At 44.3% G+C, this 21944-nt stretch overlaps 1 protein-coding gene across 2 annotated transcripts in view; it reads right to left on the reverse strand.

The window, feature by feature from the left end:
- LOC136668177 (ceramide transfer protein) overlaps nucleotides 1–21944 on the reverse strand; it is a 56860-nt gene that overhangs the window by 24745 nt on the left and 10171 nt on the right. For both annotated transcript variants that reach the window (XM_066645519.1, XM_066645518.1), the window contains exon 3: nucleotides 5960–6076. In XM_066645519.1, the coding sequence (XP_066501616.1) occupies nucleotides 5960–6076 (117 nt within the window). The remainder of the gene's footprint in view (nucleotides 1–5959; nucleotides 6077–21944) is intronic.

The raw sequence follows: 21944 nt of genomic DNA on the forward strand, positions 1-21944 counted from the left end.
ATTAGTATGGTGTAGGGCCTCCTTTTGTGGCCAATACAGGGTCAGTTCGTCTTGGGAATGACATACACAAGTCCTGCACAGTGCTCAGAGGGATTTGAAGCCATTCTTCTTGCAGGATAGTGGCCAGGTCTCTACGTGATGCTGGTGGAGGAAAACGTTTCCTGACTCGCTCCTCCAAAACACCCCAAAGTGTCTCAATAATATTTAGATCTGGTGACTGTGCAGGCCATGGGAGATGTTCAACTTCACTTTCATGTTCATCAAACCAGTCTTTCACCAGTCTTGCTGTGTGTATTGGTGCACTGTCGTCCTGATAAACAGCACCGCCTTCAGGACACAGTGTTTGAACCATTGGATGCACATGGTCTTACTGGTGCAGTGTGGAGTTAATGAAGATTGTCCACCAGGCTGCTCCAATTTAGCCATGACACCTCCCACACTACAATGACAGGTGTTTCACTTTCATTGTCCAACCCCCTGTATGTTGGTTCATCAGCCATTTTGACACGATGTGAAAGGCAGCTGTGGTTCTCAAACTGTTATCAAAAAGATATGCAAATCACATCCTGGTAGTACATAAAAACATATTCATAGCAAGGGTTTTACTGGCCTCGCACAGACCGAGTTAACTATGAGAAGACACAAAGAATTTCGATTTCACACCCTCAGTCACACACCAGACTCCACTGACCACTGGAAGAGCTAAGGTCTGTGGGCAGCAACACTTCTCTCCTGGCAACAGTGCATTAAACAGCAGTTTATCTAGTAATAAAAACAACACTTAGCTTTGTTAAGCATGACATATGCATGTTCAACCAGCTCAGCTCAACAGTCGCATGCATGCTTGATATTTACGTAAGTCTCCATATCATGCAACATGTTTCAAAGCTCAGTTTTGTTTGTGTGTACTCATGTTATTACTGACTTCTTCCATTCACTGCGATTTTTTTATTTATTTAAAAATAAACAGTGGTAAACAGGTTATCATCATTACTGGGGATTTTTAACAAAATCTAAACAAATCTATTTATTAGCACAAGGCAAAGGAAATGCAAACGCACAAACAGACCATAATAATTAACACAGGACACTCAGCAACACTGCTGCACAAGTAAAGGCAGTAATGGATAAGAGAGAACATAGTTTACAGAAGGCAATACAGACACAGAGGGAGAGTACGTGTGTGTGTGTGTGTGTGTGTGTGTGTGTGTGTGTGCGCATGTTTGTGTTTGAGAGAGAGAAAGAAAGCAGGGGGGAAGCTATCCTTCCAGAATCTGACAGATGAAAAACACATTGAGAGCACGTATAATGAAGGTGACTCAGTCTCTCCTTCCGAGAGAGAGAGAGAGAGAGAGAGAGAGAGAGAGAGAGAAAGTGGGGTCATCCTGAGGCCTGAATACTTGGATGAAGGGATGGAGAAATGAAGAAGCTGTAGAGGGTTTCCCTCGCTGTCGAATGCCAGAAATCAGTACCACATGTGTGGAGTAGGGTGTGGCTGCATTACTACAGAGTAACACACACACACACACACACGCGCTTTCATCATGCCCCTCTTTTGTTGTAAAGGAGTGGTTTATATCTCCACTTTTAAAACTGAAAGCTGCAGAGCCTTGGTGGGCACTAAATGGGTCACAGAAAAACCTCTGCACCCATATCTCTGCTCTGTATACGTTACTATTAACTCTGCTGCTCATTCTCCATTTCTTCACTCTCTACACACGTTTACAGTGTGTGCTCTTCATATTCATCCATGTCTGAATATACAGAGAGTAAAGTAAGCCTAAGCTAGCTGAGGGTTCTTAAAGTGCATGATTATTGTACTGTGTATTAATGACACACAATATTTGAAACTCAGCAAATAAACAGTATTGTGTTATTATTTTAAAAATTCTTCCTGCACCTAAAATGTCTCATAGCGGACACACTCGGCACCTTACACAGAGTGTAGAGACTTAATAAATGCCCCGCCCCCTCGTCTGAATCTGTCCAATCACAGTGCTGGACCCATTTTTATGAGAGAGCGCAAAGACGAGGTTAAATGCTGCAAAACAGACACAACGAGCGCGGAGAAATAAGAGCACTGAGTAAAAACGGAGAGAAAACAAGAACGGAGAAGAAAGAGAACCGAGCGAAAACGGCTAAAAACCAGAGCTTCTGCTCTCCACTGCTGTGCGCTCAGGGTCGGGGTGAACAGTGAGCGGCTCATTATCATTTAAAGGAACAGGTGCTGAAAGCGGGCGTTCTGAACAGGGCGAGAACACTGCTGTGGGGCTCGTGGGGTTTGGACCAAAGCAGATCACAGACCCCAGACCTGTGGTCACTCATGGAAAAGAGTTATAATACGGCCCCTTTAAATTCAACAACAAACCTCATGATTTAACTACAGACGGCCAAGATTTCACACTGGACCCCATAAGAAGAGAAGAAGCCTTATTTTATTTCTATTTATTTTAAGTTGCAGAAAGAAATTTAATAGAAAACATAAAAATGTGCCCAACCTGTATAATTCTAATAAACCGTTAATGTGAACTAGTTTTTGCACGAATCAACTGTGACCGAACGCCCATGTGTGAAGTGATAAAGTGATAATACACACCCGTGTGATTTGTGAATGGTGCGAGTCCCCAAAGCTCTCTCACATAGTTCACATAAAACGTAAACGTACACACACACACACACACACACACACACACACACGACTGCAGGACAGCTGAAGAGTTCAATCCCAGCGACACTCTGCTTTCTCTTCAAGTTAAACACTAACTTCAGTTGTAACTTGATTCATGTTACAGCAGGAAAACTAACTTTCTAAAAAGGTAGCCTCTTACCTTGATTTGGAAACCCTTACTGACTCAGTCAATGTTGACAAAAGCGTGGGTACCCCGGTCAAATTAAAGCCCTTGTTGATTTTCTAGATTACAGTAAGTCCTTATCTGATCTGTTCCTACGTCGTGTCGTAAACCGATTTTCGGTGCAAGTCGGAACATACGTACATACTGTACGTAAATAACATACTGTAAGCACTGATCCTCCTCCTAACACCTATCCTCCTCAGTCCCGAGCCGCGCAACCGTGTATTCTTCTTACACCAAACACGAAGTTCACGTTACGACGTTTACGACGCAATAAGGCTTTATACAGTAAATGGGAGATGTGTCGTAACCACGAAACATCGTAACTCGGGACTGACGTAACCCAAAGACCTTCTGTATGCAGTAATTGTAGAACTACAGTTGCTGTTTAAATCGATAATTTCCTAAAAAGTCACAGATTGATGTCAGTTTATTGGGCTACAGCTGCTTTGGATCGGTGCGACTCCCTTAAAGTCAAGATTTGGTAATTTTGCCCCTGGGCTCCCCTCAAAAATTGCAGAGGTCTACCTTTTACAGCACTGTCCACAAATCAAAGGAGCAGGAGCGGTTTCCCCTTCACCTCCAAAAGATACATAGCGCAGTTTCTGCAGCGATGAACCCAGAGTAGCAACAACAAAGGCCCTATTCTCTGTGTTACAGCTCAGTGACGCAACACAATGAACAGGAAAAGTTCAAGAAAAATACTATCTAGTGCTGTTTTAAAGGCAGTTCACAAGCTGTGTGTTACCAGGTGTAATTTTCCCTGTTAGAATATGACAATGTTGCTGATGATGAAGCAGCAATATTGCAGCCTTTACAAATTGTGATAGCAATAGAGAAACAGCACTTTTCTCAACTCCAGACAAAGGGAGTTTAAACTTTGCGTACTTTTTTGACCAAAGCCCTGTTCCTGTGATATATTTACAGAGTTCCTGAAAGCCACTACTCTCCCCTCGGTGTCATGAGCTCCATGACAACCCTTAGGCCTCTCACTCTCTCTCTCTCTCTCTGTGTGTGTGTGTGTTTGAGAGAGCGAGCGAGAAAGAGAGAGCAGATGGCTCGGACAGGACCCCAAATGAGTCTCTAATTAAACAAGTCTCTCAACTCTGCTTCCTGATCCTCTCCTGTGCATCTGGCTCATTCAGCCACATTCAACACCCTTCAAAAACCTGCTCCCAATTATTACCATCACCCTGTAACACTGCCTGCTTCATACAAAGCAAACATGATGCTAAACCCACAACGGGCCACGAGACGTAAATGACAATACACGAGGCCTGCCGTTCCCTTATTGAACCATTAACAACATATAGACACTAGACAACCTCCCTCGTCTCAGAGCTTTTGACTCGCTCGCTGTTCACCCCGACCTGAGCCAACAGCAGAAGCTCTGGTTTTGAGTCTGTTTTGCTGTGTTGGGTCTGTTTTGCTGTGCTGTCATTGGACAGACTCAGACAAAGGGGGCGGGGCAATTCTAAAGTCTCTGCGGTTGACGTCAGAATCAGAGCAGAATAAAAATAAGACTTGGTGGTACACAAATACACACTACTATGGTGTACATGCACTGAACCAATGTCAACGTTAATCAATTCATCACAGATATGAAGTGTCTTCTATTTACTTCTAACAGATCCGTGATAATCAAATTGCAGAAGATTTGCAGCCACTGTAGCACAGAGTCCGGACCGTGACCTCACTACCATAGCTCCAAAAGCAAGGAATCTCTGAAAGGCTTTCGGAAACGGCAGAATGAAAAGTTCCTGTGGGAATCAGCCAGCAAGCAGCCAATGCACATTCCAGACTCATTTCCAAAATGTATTGGAACCCATAAGCAGTTCATTAAAATGGGATTTGAATAGAGAGCAAATTGCTGAAGAGATGCTCCTCAGATTAAAATAGAGGTATGAACAGGTCCCTAACAGCAGCTAATCCACGGGACTCAAAAAGCCTTTAGCGATGTCTGATATTACTGATTTATATTTGAAAATCACAGATTTTCCACCATACGTGTAGAACTTACACAAACCTTATATATATATATATATCATTCAGAGTAATTTTGGAGCATTTCTATTGGTCGATTCGTCATGAAGTTGTGTGAAGGACAGCGGTGGTGTTCAAATGATGCAGTAAACTCAACGTCCACAAACACAGAGATACATGGCTTTAATTCAATATCAGGCATGTCATGCAGTAAATGACACACTCGGGGGGTGGGGGGGGGTGTAACGGTGCGTGTGAAATCCACACAAATCTACAATTAGAACAGAATAAGGTACAATTATATTCCCAGATTAAACGCACGAATACGCTCCCTTGACGGTACCACCAATTGTTCCAACAGTGTATGTTTCGTATAGAGCACAGCCAGTGTGTTTACCTACCCTCAATCAGATAACTGAACAAAATCAGATTGTGAGTAATCTGATCAAAGCATTTACAGGCACTTGGGAAATCAGATAATGTGAGTCCTGCAATAATCTGATCTCTGCTACAGCCAACAATCACAGAAAAACGTGACAACCGTCTTTGCTGCGGCTTTTAAACATGGATTTTATTTTTTTTTTACGATTTCTAAATGTTACACAGTGCCGCCTCTCTCCAAAAGCTGAGAGTATGCTGTTTCCACGACACTTGAATGATCAGGTAACTGCAGAAATCCATTTACATGGCCTTAATAATCTGTTCTTAAACACACATCTCCTTTGTGATTTTAGCATCTCTTAAAGCAGTGGTTCCCAAGGTGGGGGGCGTGGCAAGGCAAATGAGCTACACACGTTTGATCACTGCTAGCAAAAGATGGACAAGTTTGTGAGAGCTAAGCGTGCAGCAGTGTGATGAGTTTCTTTAAGCCACAACCTCCAAAGGGAAGTTCTTGGGGGGGGGGGGGACGACAGCAAGCTCTGTCCAGTGGAGTCTACAGAAGCTCTAAAGGCATGGCTTGTAATTCTGTTTATAGACTTTCTTTGAATGAGTCCACTTCTACTTTAGTGATATAAAGTGCAGAATCAGTTGGGCCTCTGCCTGCACTACTGCACACGGTCTGAAGGCTGAAACTAAGAATACGTCAACAGCATTGAACGTTAACGTTGTGATGTTACACTCACCCGGTGCTGCTCGATGGACTCAATCCACTGGTTGCGGTGCTCAGGGTCCAGAGCCCTCAGGTACCACACACTGTCATTAACGCTGATATCCAGCCTGCACTCGTCAAACTCATGGGGCTATAAGGGGGAGAGAGAGAGAGAGATAGAGATTAAATACTTAAGAATGTCCCTTCATCTTTCTCATGAAACTCTACATTTATTATGATACTGAGGAATTATAAAAGCTCAAAGAGATACAGATAAATCAAAATAACAACACGTGATGGTATAGATGTTAATGCCCATATACGGCACAGCGAGTTCTGGTGTATGTATTTTCTTTCCTAAATAAAGGGACACAAACTGAAAGAGGAAGAAACAAAGGGAGATAAATAATTACTAAGATGATGAGATAGGGAACAAGAAAATGGAGAGGGAAGGACAGAGAGGAAGCAGTGGGGAGAGAGAGAGAGAGAGAGAGAGAGAGAGAGAGAGAGAGAGAGAGAGAGAGAGATGGGCACCATGACCCTTAACAGCAGTGACAAATGAAATATGAGATTTTTGGCTTTCCAAATATTAAAAAGTGTGTGTGTGTGTGTGTGTGTGTAATAATAAACCTAATACTGCCAGACATCACAAAATGTATGAAATTCGGAAAAGAATGCAAACTCTGCTTTTCTAAACTTGTTTCTAAATAAATACACACACATCCGTCAGCCACAAGATTAAAACCACTGACCGCTGAAGTGAACGCTACTCATGATCTGGTTACAGTGCCCCCTGACAAAGTGTCAAAGGCAGCCAGTTCTTGAAGTTAACGTTGTAAGCTGTGAAAACGTCAGTGTACGGATCTGAGACTCTCTCTGACCAGGGCCAAACTGTAACGGTCAGAGCATCGCCAAACAGCAGGTCTGTGCAGGGTGTTCCAGGTGTGCAAGGGTTAGTACGTGGTCCAAGAAACAACAACCGTGAACTGATAACAGGGTCATGGGAAGCCAAGGCTGAGCGATGTGCGACGGGGCGAAGACCAGTCCGTCTTATGTCATTGGGGCAGCCTTGGCCTTGAGGTTAGAGAAGGGAGCTTGAAGCCAGAGGGTCGCCTGTTCCCCGGGCACCAAGGTGGTCACAGCCCCCAGTGTGTGTGTGAAGAATCGCGTGTTCATGGCCACGGGTGGGTCAAATGCACTGAAGCAATTTCCCTAAGGGGACGAGTAGAGCTACCATTCCCATAAGAGCTACCTCAGCACACGCTGCTGAAAGAGTTAATACTGGAGCTGATAGAAAGGCGTGAGAACATGGAGCATACTGCCGTTAGCGTTAGAGCAGCCTGAGGGGCTAGCCTTCGCTGCCCACACACACACCAGTGAACTTTAGAGACTCATTAAACTGTTGCTAGTTCACATATATTTGCTTTCAGAGGCCATTCTTTCTCTCAGAGTCCCTCTCTTTTTGAAAATCCCACTTTGTTTGTGTTAAAAGCCCATCAGGACATCAGTTTCTCATTTCATTTAGTCACTGAACGTCTGGAACCATGCCACTGTTTAGACTCTTACTTATTTTCTAATAATAAACTCCATAAATGTTTTGGTCACAAATATATTCCGTTTTTGGACATGATTTTAAAAAAAGACAGGCTTTCCCTCCAACTGTGACAAGTGCTCAATAAAAGGGACAGAAAGAACGGCTTCGTAATGGGTTGGAATTAATTACCGAAAAGGTTGCGATAGCAAGGAAAATGCAAATAAACCTTCAACATTTACTTACTTTTATTTCATTGCACAGTATGAACTCAAGACATTTCTTTCTGGTCAACCTCATTTCATTTGTTAATATACATCCAGTCCTGTATTTCAGAATTTAAAGCAGTATTTAAAGCAGTTACCACCGTGATTCCTTTTCTTCTCAAAACACTTACGTGTTAAATGCTAATCTTCGTCCGATCTGTAAAGATAATCTTTTGGAAATGCAAGGTTTTTGTCTGACTTTGAACATATACGTAATTTATATCCACAAAGTCAGAAGCCTTCTGTTCCCAGTTATTTTTCTGGGAGGACAGAAAATAAAGCACAGAGCTGGTAAATAACACACACACTACAAAATGAAGAGGCTTGGTTAAAGGGCAGATGAGGACACAGCAGGGGGACGTTGCAGAGACCCACAGGAGAAGAGTCTGGATTTAATACCTCAGAGAGAGAGAGAGAGAGAAGAGGAGAGAGACAGAGAGAGAAGGCAGTGAGTGAGGAGAGAGAGAGAGAAACAGAGAGAGAGAGAGGAGAGCGTGAGGAGAGAAGGGAGAGCAAGGAGAGAGAGGAGAGAGAGAGAAAGAGAGAGAGAGGAGGGAGAGAAGAGGAGAGAGACAGAGAGAAGGCAGTGAGTGAGGAGAGAGAAGGGAGAGAGAGAGAGAAACAGAGAGGAGAGAGAGAGACAGAGAAACAGAGAGAGAGGAGACAGAGAGAGAAGGGAAAGTGAGGAGGGAGAGAAGAGGAGAGAGACAGAGAGAGAAGGCAGTGAGTGAGGAGAGAGAAGGGAGAGAGAAGAGAGAGAAACAGACAGAGAGGAGAGAGTAAGGATTGAGAGAAGGGAGAGCGAGGAGAGAGAGACAGAAACAGAGAGAGAGAGAGAGAGAGAGAGAGAGAGAGAGAGAGAGAAGGGAGAGAGAGAAGGGAGAGAAGAGGAGAGAGACAGAGAGAGAAGGGAGAGCGAGGAGGGAGAGAAGAGGAGAGAGACAGAGAGAGAAGGCAGTGAGTGAGGAGAGAGAAGGGAGAGAGAAGAGAGAGAAACAGAGAGAGGAGAGAGTAAGGATTGAGAGAAGGAAGAGCGAGGAGAGAGAGACAGAAACAGAGAGAGAGAGAGAGAGAGAGAGAGAAGGGAGAGCGAGGAGGGAGAGAAGAGGAGAGAGACAGAGAGAGAGAAACAGACAGACAGAGAGGAGAGAGTAAGGAGAGAGAGAGAAGGGAGAGTGAGGAGAGAGAGACAGACAGAGAAACAGAGAGAGAGGAGAGAGAGAGACAGAGACTCATCGTCTCACAATGTCCTGAATGTCTGCTGCAACAAAGTACAGATTAAACACACACACACACTAAAGACAAATGGAATTAATGAAGCCTTAGACATCAATTCAAGTGTCATCATCTCCCAAACCAGCAGGAGAGAATTAGGAGGATGAGACGACACAAAACACACAAGATCTATAGATTTTTCTCAGTCGTGGCATGTTTTCCACAAGCTCCAGATCAGAGACTGACTCCAGAGCACTGCCCGATGTCTTTACTGTATTGTTTATATACATGTTTTCATTTTTCTGTTTGTTTGTAGAAATGCAGACAGCTGCTCACAGCACTGGGACTGAAGCTGCTGTGCGTGAGTCAACGTGAACCTGATTCAGAACAGAAAACTAAACCTGCCAAACCCTTCCTGCAGCACAATCGCTCTCTGTGAAGTTCCTATCGGCTGAAAAAAGAGTAAATAGAAGGTGACTCATATTCCCCAGCCCCGAAAACACAACAAACACCACGAGTCCGTGCCCCTGACCATGCCTAGGCCAGGGTAGGACATGTGACACTAGAAAATGCTTACAAGTGCCGTCTCTGTGGATTATAGTAGCAACCGTTAGCTTCAGCAGTCAACTTCAAACACAAGCTCTACTCAGTTAAACAGCATCCTGGAGAAATCGCCTTTCATAAACAGTGGCAATTCAAAGTGCTTCACACCTACAGGTGCTCCTCTGTGATTTTACTTCCGTCCGAATCGGCCTTAACCTCGCAGGCCAAAAGACTAACTGCTTTCCACTTCACTCACTGCTCGTGTGACCCATTCAGTCCATGCCAGAAACAGATCTCCATGATATTCCAGGCGCCTCATGTTGGAAAAATCAAGAGCTCTCATATCGGTGCATCCCTAGTAAAGCCAGATCTTGCTGTTTATAAAAATAAGAATTAAACTGATTCTACAAAAGACAGCAGCAATTTAAATCAGTCGCAATTAGAAATTCTCCCCAAATCTAGCCCTGGTGCAGAGCACTGTCGCTCCACTAAGTACCGCTTCACTGAGCAGGGGGTTTCCATTCCTTTTTAGGCCAGAGCTAGTGTTTGTCTTCCAATCCAGCAAATATTTTGTGAGCACCCAAAAAGAGACAAAAAGCTTTATCACTGTCATCCACAGCCTGTATTACAGCCCACACAGAAAACACTCAGCACTTTTCAGATTTGTGCTGCGCAGAACAAGAGCGGTTCCTGCTTCTAATCAGAGACAGGGATCACACATCCCGGATCTTGTGCACAAAAATTATTTACTGGTCTCAGCAGTCATATTTTTAACCCAGCAGTGAATACCCCAGGCTTTGGGGAAAGCAGAAAGAGAATAGGAGGTCTTTAAGATGCTGATTTATTTTCCGTGGAGGTTTAACAATCATTTCCAGCCCCGTGAGAAGAAACAAAGGAGCTTTAGTGACTCCATCACTATACCCCAGGTTTGATATTAAAGCTGGTCCTAGTCTCACTGTGTGTGTGTGTGTGTGGGAACAAGCTGAGTGCGGCGGTGGGTGTTATATGTGGAGTTTGGGAATGGAAAAAGGGGGCAGGGGTCACGCTGGGTACACTGGGAACACTCAAAGACATTTGACCGTGGGTACTGCTGAATACGAGAGAAAACAAAATGCGTGAGGGTCATAACGATGGACCTGGCAACTGTTTACATTTATATTTCTACTATTTGGCCGATGTTACAGATGGGAACAAACACAGAGACTTACCCCAGGACTTTTGTTTGTTTCAATCTCAGTTTTAGCCAAATGTTCTCCTCTATTATTTGTCATCTCCAATTCCAGCCTTGCAACCGTCCCCGATCTAAAACACTGTCCCCTGCCTCGTGGGTGTGGAGACAGACGCTTGTTTAGCGCATCACATCAGCTGACAGATGCCTGTGCGTCTGTGACGGGGAAGAAGTGATGGGGAAGAAAAGGGCCGTCCCACCCACCTGCTTGTGCTCTCTAGAATCCAGGCATCGCTTGAATTCTAACCTGCCATCTGCAGGTGATAAAGTCAATGTTTAAACTGCTGCGCCACTTGATCACAGACAGCCTTCTGATGGAGGACGACAACTGCAGACAGTCCTTTCTGGCTCACCTCAAACACACCCCCACACTTCATGTTTACGTTTTAGGCTCCAAACACACATTTGTCACAGAGGGTCATGGGTCAAAAACAGCCCACGCAAACATCAAGCAATATTTTATCTGACAGTGGAGAATTAAGGGATGAAATGTGTCTCAAATTTAAGCTTCATGCCTCAACCACATGAGCCTTGAGAGCTTCGTATCCTTTACCACACAGCAGCTTGTCATCAGTAAATAGGCACTTATCTTCCAGTTAAGAGATTAAGAAGTTGACACATAAACCACACTGTATCCTTTCTGTTATAAATACACAGAGAGAGAGAGAGAGAGAGAGACAGAGAGAGACAGAGAAAGACAGAGACAGAGAGAGACAGAGACAAAAACAGAAAGAGAAAGACAGAGAGAGAGAATTTCATTGCCACACAATGCCCTGAATGTCTGCAACAAACAGAAAAAGAACCCACAATTTAAAAAAAACAACAAAAAAAAACAGATCGTTAGTTGTGCTGTTCCCCTTGTGCATGTGAGCTCAACTGCAGACACCGTGAAGGGAGGCAGTTTGCATTTCACTTTCTCTTGTTGTTTAAACAAAAACTTTCCAGGAGCAGCAGAGAGGCCTGAGGTGGACTGACCCCACCACAGCACACATAGCATGTGTGTGGCGTCACAAAGTTGAGAAAGAGACATCTCACAATGTTTCTGAATGACTGCAACAAAGTACAGATTAAACGTGTGTGTATAAATATGTATGTATATATACACACATTGTAAAATACTGTGGTATACAGTATTACCGTTAGACGGCCCAACCCTAGACGGAAGTGAAACCATAACCCACACTCGGGTTTCACAGGTCATCGTTTTTCAGGCCTGACATTAACATCGCGTTACACACCTGAGAGTCAGTGTCTCTTGCACCGGGAGAAGATCGGAGGAGTAAAGATCGGGTTATGGACTCCCCACACTACAGGATCATCTGGGAAGATGATCATTCCAGAGAAATAAAGACTAACTGCAACAAAAGACTAAAACTCCTAATTGATACCTTGCATTTTACAAAAACAGAGGAGCAATACACAGTGGAAGCCTCGATGAAGCCACCACGAATGAGCTGCATGTCAGTTCGGGATGGTAAAATAATTATAAAAAAACCCTATATGGGACCCCTGACACACTACGGTGACACAGGAAAGAGCCGCACAGGAAGGGGATACACACTTCCCATTTCAAACGCCAGGAGATTCCAGTGTGTCATCACTTCCTAAATGCAACTTTCTCTTGTACCCCTCCTCCACCATCGCTCTGAAGTCCCTCACACACACACACAGCTCTGGAGAAAGTCGTTTACAGTAGGGCTGGACGATACACTCAATTTATACCACAATACAATTCTTAATTGTGGTCGATACGATATAATTCCGATATCAATATGAACAACATGAAAGCCACTGAAAAACTTCAAAGAACCAACAAGAAACATGACATCACCATCAAAGATAAACCTATTGGAATTGTCAATATTTATACTTTTAAGATAAGGTTTAAATTGATTGCTGAACTGACGACAGTGCCCTGTAATGACCATCGGTGACAGATGCTGTAAATAACGTATAGAAATATTAAAAATGTGTTTTAAAGATATCATTGTTATTTAAACAGTTCATACTGCAAAATATATGAGGGTGTCCTCTTTCAATCTCTTCCAAGCTTTTCCTGTCTTTGCCTCCACTCCTCTTTCCTCCACCATGGTCTCAACATCTCCGTCTAAAGCTCCACAAAGCCTTGGTGTAACTTTGAGAGACCAGTTATTGCTAAGTTGTGCAGGATTCAAACCTCTCAATCTCTCTCTCAGCCACCCATTGCTAGTTCAGTCTGTTTTAATTTCAAGGCTCCAAAGCCCCAACTCACTCCTCGCTGGTCTCCTTCTACAGGACCTCCACCTCTCTCAGCTCATCCAGAAACATGACTGGGTTTCAGTTCTCTAAATTTCACTCGTTACTCCACTGCTGTGGCTTCCATTAGCTGACCTCATCAGATTTAAGACCCTGACGCTGACCTACAAAGCTAAGAACAGTCCAGACCCTCCTGAACTGACAGCAAGGGTCAAAACCAGACACGTGCCTTGAGAGCTTCCAGCTTCAAGTACGAATCGGCTTCAGCTGCAGTCCTTGTGTCATGGGTGCGATGAGCATCGAGACTCGACTCTCTCCCGGCTCCCAGACGGTGGAATGAATTTCCACTGGCCTTCAAGCGTAAGTTTAAACCTCGTCTACTCATGCTGTATTTATTTGACCACTAAATCTTGCACTGTGCTGTGCTTCTCTTTCCCAGGTATGAGCACTCACTCTTGTTCGGCATTGCAGTGATGATATATTATGTATTTCTGGCTTCTTCTGCATCAGGACTGACTCATGTATCTAGCCGTATCTTATTTCTATGTTATTTGGACTCTAATCCTACCAGTAATGCTGAGGACATACTCTCTAAACGAGATGACCAAGCAATTTTGGAAGTGTACGGGGGAAAAGAGATTTTGCTAAGTGCTGCAATTAAATGTAAAAATGAATGTAAGTAAATGCACATAAATGTAAATGCTGTTTGCCTTCTTTTTTTAAAAACGTCAAGTGTAATTTAGGACTATTTTACTCACGACAACTGTAAAAAAGGAACTAGGAATATTGGGTGTTTCAAACTTTTATTCCTGCAATTTCATTAGGAACGGTAATTATCAAAGTATTTCTGGACGAATAAGTGATATAGCTGCGTATGTAGAGGTTTGGACAAACTGCATATGAAAGAGAGTGAGGTCTAGGGATACATACATCATTTAAAAAGAGCTTTTTCTTCTTTACAAAAGGCCCATTAAATATTTATTTATTTATTTAACGTTACACTTACAGCACCTTTCCAGAAAACCAAGGATGCTTTACAGTCAACACTCAACATTCAATCCACACACACACAGGCGAGAAGCGGCAGCCTAACGCTCACAGCGTACTCATGACCAGGAACCACCGTCCACCTGGAGGACTGCATCGGGCACTAGGGGTTCACCCAGGACAGAGCGCCAATCCATATCTGGGTTCACACACATACAGACACTCATTCACTCACATAAGGACAAATATTAGAGAAGCCAATTCACCGAACCTGCACGTTTTTGGACCGTGGGTAGAGACTCCGGAGGAAACCCACGCATACACAGGGAGAACATGGAAACTCCACCCAGAAGGAGATCCCAGCGCTGAGAGACGAACCTGTTCACCACCAAGTCTTCTAGCTCTTCTCCACAACAGCACTATAGGAGCATAGGAGGTGTTACTTCTTATAAACAACTGCATATTTTTTTGTGTGTGAAGTTATTGCACACCTAAATATATTGCGAAGAGCCTAGCACTGAAAACCCTGAAAAGGCTGAGCACCTCCCGTCTACATCCTAAAAGCTGGAAGACCGGAATACTTGGAAAAACTGCGGTGAAACAGTGTGTGTTACACACCTTCACACACTTTTACTCTAACCAGCAGACCGACACTAGGCCTGAGGGGGGAGACTCAACCGCCACAACTGAGTGACTCAAACGTTTCCACATAAATCCAGGACTCAGGGCTTTACTGGTGTGAACCAGCGCTCACAGTCAGGCCTTTCACAATCATTACATAATCACTGGATCACAATTATTTAAGCCGAAAGTCTTTGTTTCCCCACAGTTTCACAATCATAAAAAGCACCACCTATTCAGCGCATGTGCACATTAGCCAGGACATCTTCGATGCTCAGGTTTTCTCTATCAATAAACTGGAAGGACAAGAAAAACTATTCTATTAAAAACAGTAGATGTCAAGCCACCTAGATCTTGACCCTAAAATATATCCTCAGAACTTCCCTAAAGCAGCTCCAACCACATCACAGAGACTTGTCAGTGTAGGTTAGAGCACAATGCCTGAGAACAGAGGAGGAACAGATGGATAAACACTAGTCTGAAGCCGATGTCCTGCACCGATTTGTGCTTTTGTTGTAAAACACCTGGTTTGAGTCCTAAAGAGCATGGTAATGAGAGCATGAGCTGAATGAGATTAGTGTGTGTGTGTGTGTGTGTGTGTGTGTGTGTGTCTATGTGTTGGCCTGTACATGCAAGTTAGAGCCAGACCAAGGCTTTAACGTTAACCCTGTTCCACCCAAAAAAACCTCCAGTTCTTGAACTGGTTCTGTTCAGGATTCTTGAGACTTCAGGGCTCTTCAACGAACCAATATATGTTTGTGGAAATGAATGGTTCCACACTAGGTTTGTGAATGGGAACCGAACCGGTTCCATGCTGGTGGAAAAGGGCTAAGTGTGAAGGGCAGTGAGACCAGGGGCAAAAGTGCAGCTTCATAATGACAATCCCAAAACAGAAAATCAGGGCATGTTTTACAAAAAAAAAACTAATCAAAATCATTGATGGCACAGTAGTGTCTCTATCACAGCTCCAGGGACCTGGAGGTTGTGGGGTTGAGTCCCACTCCGGGTGACTGTCTGTGAGGAGTGTGGTGTGTTCTCTGTGTCTGCGTGGGCTTCCTCCGGGTGACTGTCTGTGAGGTGTGTGGTGTGTTCTCCCTGTGTCTGCGTGGGCTTCCTCCGGGTGACTGTCTGTGAGGTGTGTGGTGTGTTCTCCCTGTGTCTGCGTGGGCTTCCTCCGGGTGACTGTCTGTGAGGAGTGTGGTGTGTTCTCTCTGTGTCTGCGTGGGCTTCCTCCGGGTGACTGTCTGTGAGGTGTGTGGTGTGTTCTCCCTGTGTCTGCGTGGGCTTCCTCCGGGTGACTGTCTGTGAGGTGTGTGGTGTGTTCTCCCTGTGTCTGCGTGGGCTTCCTCCGGGTGACTGTCTGTGAGGTGTGTGGTGTGTTCTCCCTGTGTCTGCGTGGGCTTCCTCCGGGTGACTGTCTGTGAGGTGTGTGGTGTGTTCTCCCTGTGTCTGCGTGGGCTTCCTCCGGGTGACTGTCTGTGAGGTGTGTGGTGTGTTCTCCCTGTGTCTGCGTGGGCTTCCTCCGGGTGACTGTCTGTGAGGTGTGTGGTGTGTTCTCCCTGTGTCTGCGTGGGCTTCCTCCGGGTGACTGTCTGTGAGGTGTGTGGTGTGTTCTCCCTGTGTCTGCGTGGGCTTCCTCCGGGTGACTGTCTGTGAGGTGTGTGGTGTGTTCTCCCTGTGTCTGCGTGGGCTTCCTCCGGGTGACTGTCTGTGAGGAGTGTGGTGTGTTCTCTCTGTGTCTGCGTGGGCTTCCTCCGGGTGACTGTCTGTGAGGAGTGTGGTGTGTTCTCTCTGTGTCTGCGTGGGTTTCCTCCAGGTGACTGTCTGTGAGGAGTGTGGTGTGTTCTCTCTGTGTCTGCGTGGGTTTCCTCCAGGTGACTGTCTGTGAGGAGTGTGGTGTTTTTTCTCTGTGTCCACATGGGTTTCCTGTGGGTGACTGTCTGTGAGGAGTTGGTGTGTTCTCCCTGTGTCTGTGTGGGTTTCCTCTGGGTGCTCTGGTCTCCCAACGGTCCAAAAACACATGCTGGTAGGTGGATTGGCGACTCAAGTGTCCATAGGTGTGAGTGAATGTGTGAGTGTATGTTGCCCTGTGAAGGACTGGCTCCCCCTCCAGGGTGTATTCCTGCCTTGCGCCCAATGATTCCAGGTAGGCTCTGGACCCACCGCGACCCTGAACTGGATAAGGGTTACAGATAATGAATGAATGAAAAACTAGATGTTATAGACAAAAGAAAATGATAAACCATGGACCATGATTTTCAAAAAGTGAAGTTAATTATTTAAACATTTCCATTCCACCTTAAAACAGTACACTTTAGAATGCATTTGACTGGTGTTGGCCTAAATTCCTGACTCATGGGACCAATGTGTCTTTGTGGCATATTAGAAACTGAGGTTATACACGGTATTAGTGAGTAACGTTTGTTTATTTGAGCCGGGGTTGAGTCTGTCCCTCGTTCACAGCTACTTTGCTTATTAAACAATCTGAAAATGTCAGCTAAAAATATTGTGACCGTGACAGGTTTACCCCAGTGTTTAATATAAGGATAACTTCAATTCAATATACATACATAATAACTGTGTAAAACAAAACAAAAATAGATTTAAATATAACTGTGATGTAGGCCATTTAAAGCAGTTGCACAGGAGACCAATCTGCAAATTTAGCAAGGTCTTAACTTCGCTCCTGCAAGCGGCCTACCACAGAAACTGTACCACACATGCACAAACACAACCACACACACACAAAATGGCACTGAGAATGGGGGGGTGGCTGTTTGTTATCACTCCTCTGGGGTTTGGCAGGCCCTGCAAACTGCTCAAACACACTCAAACACACACACATAAAATGCACTTGACTCCGGTGCTCTCCAGTCTCCTGTGTCTACAAACAGTCCTGCCTTCATCAAATATGCAGCAGCTCAGTACCCACAGAACTGTTCTAGATCAGATCCAGATAAACCAGACTGAGCTAATCAGACCCCATTAAAACAGACACAGTTAGAAATCAGACTCAGCTAAAACAGATCCTGTTATAAATCAGACCAAGCCACACAAGACTTAGCCAAGCCAGATCCAGCTGTGATATTGTTTTTCTTTTTACCTATAAAACCAGACACCATCTTATCACCACAGTTCTAAATTACAAAAATTATTTTCCAGCTTATCACAGCCATAAGCGAAGAGATAAATAATCCAGTTTGTATTCATTACAGTGCCAATTGGTCTCTGAAACTTTGAAAAAAGAAGCTGGAAGAAGTTTCATTTCTTTAAATCTGTTACTTCTAGTTTGTGGGTTCTAAACGGTCAAAACATGAGAAATCCTGAAATACATGACACAAGTTTACATTGTGTGCCGTAAAGATATGTTCAAGCATTATAACATTAGGGTTGGGCGATATAACGTTAAAACCGTATACCGTAAATGTGGACGGTATCGCAAAATGAGGGCGTTATTTATGACTTGCGTTGGCTGTGTCAAATTTCTGTTCTGTGTCTTTAAAGGCTAAGCACCACTTAAAGGACCTCCATGAATATTTCACATTATTGTAGTGACTGACAGATATAAGTATGAATTAAAATGAAAATAGTAGCTTAATTTGCTTTAAAACTGACAATTTGATAAAATTAACGGAAAAACCCGAGCTCTCTACGGAAATTCTCGAACGGGACCGTGACGTCACTGGTGGACAACAGCTGAACAACGCCGCAGTAAAACACCGTTATGACTGACTGTTATGACAGTATCTAGCTAAATAACCAACATTATTCATGACAATAGCCTAGCAATAAGCTAAACTCAAATTTAGAGGTACCGTTATTCTTGTAAATGTGATCGAAGTCGAACTCGAATTCATCCGACACTATAAACCTCCGTAATGCAGCTACGTAGCCGAGTATAATCTGAGCCACCGAGTTTAGCGAGTCAAGCTAACGTTAACTAACACCAACTAAAACAGGCGAAGTGAGTGTCCTTACCCTGTTTACCTCCATGTTACAGAGGCTCTTGAACACCTTTCGTTGGTGTCCTTACATGCCCATATTGCTGGAAAAGCGCCAGTGAAATGAGCTACAGATAACGGAGTGAGCGGATGGTCCTTTCCAAAGTGCCCGTTTAAAGTGGACAAATGTAGTCCATTTTCTGGATAATTTGGGGTCTTTGGGCCATTTGTTCACAGATGTCCCACTGTACATTGAATGATTGCAGCCAAAAACAACACACCTTTTCGTCATTTTGCATTAAATTAAGTGCAGCTTCTAGAGTTGTTGTCCACCATCTACGTCACAGGCAAGACACCTATTAGAGTTTCCGAACACCGTTGGGGGGGGGGTGCTGTGGGAGCTCACTGACTGGAGATGTGACGGTCTGAAAACAGTTGTAGAAAAACAAGCCCAGCGCAGTTGTGAGTTTAGCCCTGAGCTTGGTTTAAGAGAGGGAGGAAGAAGAATGAAAACAGGCAACATATTCAGAAGACCTTCACTTTGACTTTGTGCTCATATCTATGAGGCTTAATCCTCTAATGATGTGTGTTTTGAGCCTCAGTTCGCTGGAAAGTTATCTGCTGTGGTGTGCTAAACCAGTGCCTGTAAGCTCTGCTTCTAAACAGTGCACACCAGTGCAAATAACAGTCTTATTTCACTTATTTTCAAACTTTGCTCTTCTTCCAAAACCAGTCACTGAAATCTGCTCTAAGAATCATTTTTTTTTTATCGTTAACACGTGTTGGTGTGCACTGTCGGGCTCAGAAATCTGTGCAACTTTGTGCTCACAGATATAAGGCTCAGTGCAGCTTGACCATGCACCACCCCCCCCCTCCTCCCCGCGGTAATAACGTATACTGCGATAAAATTGAGACCATATGTCGGTATGAAAAATATGAATACCTCCCACCCCTTCATAGCTTTATATATTTTTGCTAGCTCGATACACAGGGGTACAATCACAAAGCTATTAAAGAGCAGTACATTTCCTGTGTGTGCGCAAGAAATGATGTGCTGACAGGAGCCCGACAAGACGAGGAAACGGTTCAACACAAAAATAATCAAAAACCTCCTGAAGCAGCTGTTTGGTGCCGCACAAACAATGCAGATGTTTATAACATGCCGGAGACCAAGAGCATGGGGTCAGCGCTTACTTCGTTTAACTGTGGCTCTGTTTGTTTAACTGAAGTTGGCAAGAGAGACATAAAAATCTGTAGTATGTGGCCAAGAAAATCACAATCGACCTGTGACGTATCCTCAATAACCAGCAGAAAAGGAGAACCTCGTCTAGAATCAGTATTAACAACATCCCACCTGCAAAGAAACTGACTACTGACAAACAAGTCAATATCTCCTATTCACGCCTATTTCACAACGTGTGCTAGAACAAGTACCACATTATGCTGAGGTTCTTCCGACGTAAAAGAAGGTCTCTTAAGTCAGATACTTTGTGACTTCAGAAACCGTAAGCGTGGATGTGGACTCGGTCTGCACGTTTTAATGGTCTGGCGTTTACGGCCAATGCTTCTGAAGCATCTGCTCACACTGCACAAAAGAGAGTCTCCCTGAGCCTGAAACACCACGTGGGGATGTTTCCGTCCAGTGGCAAACCTCCATTTTAGTTCAGTATCATCGTCCAAAGCAAAATAATATTTCTATCATGATATACTTCAAATTTCAGTTAATGATATAAACAACAAAAAAGCCACAGGAAAACTGCCCAGAAATAACAGGAAACATGACATCGCTCTCAAACATAAACCTCTTGGCTAAAATAACAAGCAATAACTTTAAAATAAGTTCAAATAACTTTAAAACTGGGGGCAGGGAGCTGGGTAGTGCCCTCTAATGACCACCAGTCAGTGACAGATGCTGTAAATAATCCATCCATTCATTATCTGTAACCGCTTATTCAATTTAAGGTCGCGGGGGTCCAGAGCCTACCTGGGATCATCGGGCGCAAGGCGGGAATACACCCTGGAGGGGACGCCAGTCCTTCACAGGGCAACACAGACACTCACACACTCACACCTACGGACACTTTCGAGTCGCCAATCCACCTGCAATGTGTGTTTTTGGACTGTGGGAGGAAACCGGAGCACCCGGAGGAAACCCACGCGGACACGGGGAGAACACACCAACTCCTCACAGACAGTCCCCCGGAGCGGGAATCGAACCAACCTCCAGGCCCCTGGAGCTGTGTGACTGCGACACTACCTGCTGCACCACCGTGCCGCCCGCTGTAAATAATGTATATTTAAATATCTTAGTTATTGAAACAGTTTATATTACGATATATTGATATTGAATAATTGTCCAGTCGTACTTTACAGTGTACGAATTACAAGTGAACTTCTTTATGTATTTCATTGCTACACCCCCATCCCCACCCTTAGGGAACATGCCCACCACTCTGTTCACTAAACCAGGCTTAAAACAAAGCCTGGGAATTTTATGCATCTTCATATTTTCATAATATCATGAGAAAACAAGATGTCCACATAACCTAATATCGCTTAGCAGGTTTTCTTCAGACTTTTATCTTCATCGGTTTCCCTTCCAAACAAGGTGGCAATTATCACCTTGGACGCATCAACACTGAGTTTGTTGTCCATTGTCTCTAAGACATGATTATATCTCCTCAACTGCCCAGGCCTCCTCTGCACATTCAGCTCTACAGATCAAAGTGAGCGAGTGTGTAGCCAGAGCTGTTCCTGGATCACTTCAGAGGGCTGAGGATTTAACAGCGCACAGCTGACGATGAAGCAAAAGGCCGGATCAGCATGAAAAAGCTCGCAGAGCCACAGCTCCAGAGGCTGAACTGAACCTCTGCAGTATTTGACCAATGAAGCATTACTCTGCACACACAGAGGCAGAGAAACTACAACACACACATCCCACCCCCACAGGGGCTGTGTACGCTACATTTCACTGCTCCTCACGCAGGAAATCTTGAGCCAGACAGGAGTGTGTGCATTTGTGTTGTAACTCTATACCCTTCGTTTAGAGTTATTTCCTCTCAGGTTTCCTCACGCCGTCTCCCTTGCCTCATTCTTTCTTCACCTACAGAAACCAGTTTTAGTTGTCGTCAATCTGTGTTCATTTTGCATGCCATTGTGTATGAAACACTATGAACAATCTTCCCGTCTTTCCCTTTCATCACTGCCTTACAATCACCTACCCTTTACATCCAAGAACGTGGAAACCTGCTCCTCCGACACTTCTGTGAAGCATGAGTATGTATCCCTCTTTGGTGCTGTAACATTCGCTACTCTTCAGAAGATGTCTGTGATGATCTGATGGCACTCAGCCAAGAGAGAGTCCAAGTGAAGTCAGGTCCAACACCAATCCAGCTCTTCCCAAAAAGGTACTAAACTGAGTTCATCACCCCAACAACCAAAATCTCCAACAC

The sequence above is a fragment of the Hoplias malabaricus genome, chromosome 15 (genome assembly GCF_029633855.1).
Source record: "Hoplias malabaricus isolate fHopMal1 chromosome 15, fHopMal1.hap1, whole genome shotgun sequence".
Classification (NCBI taxonomy): domain Eukaryota; kingdom Metazoa; phylum Chordata; class Actinopteri; order Characiformes; family Erythrinidae; genus Hoplias; species Hoplias malabaricus.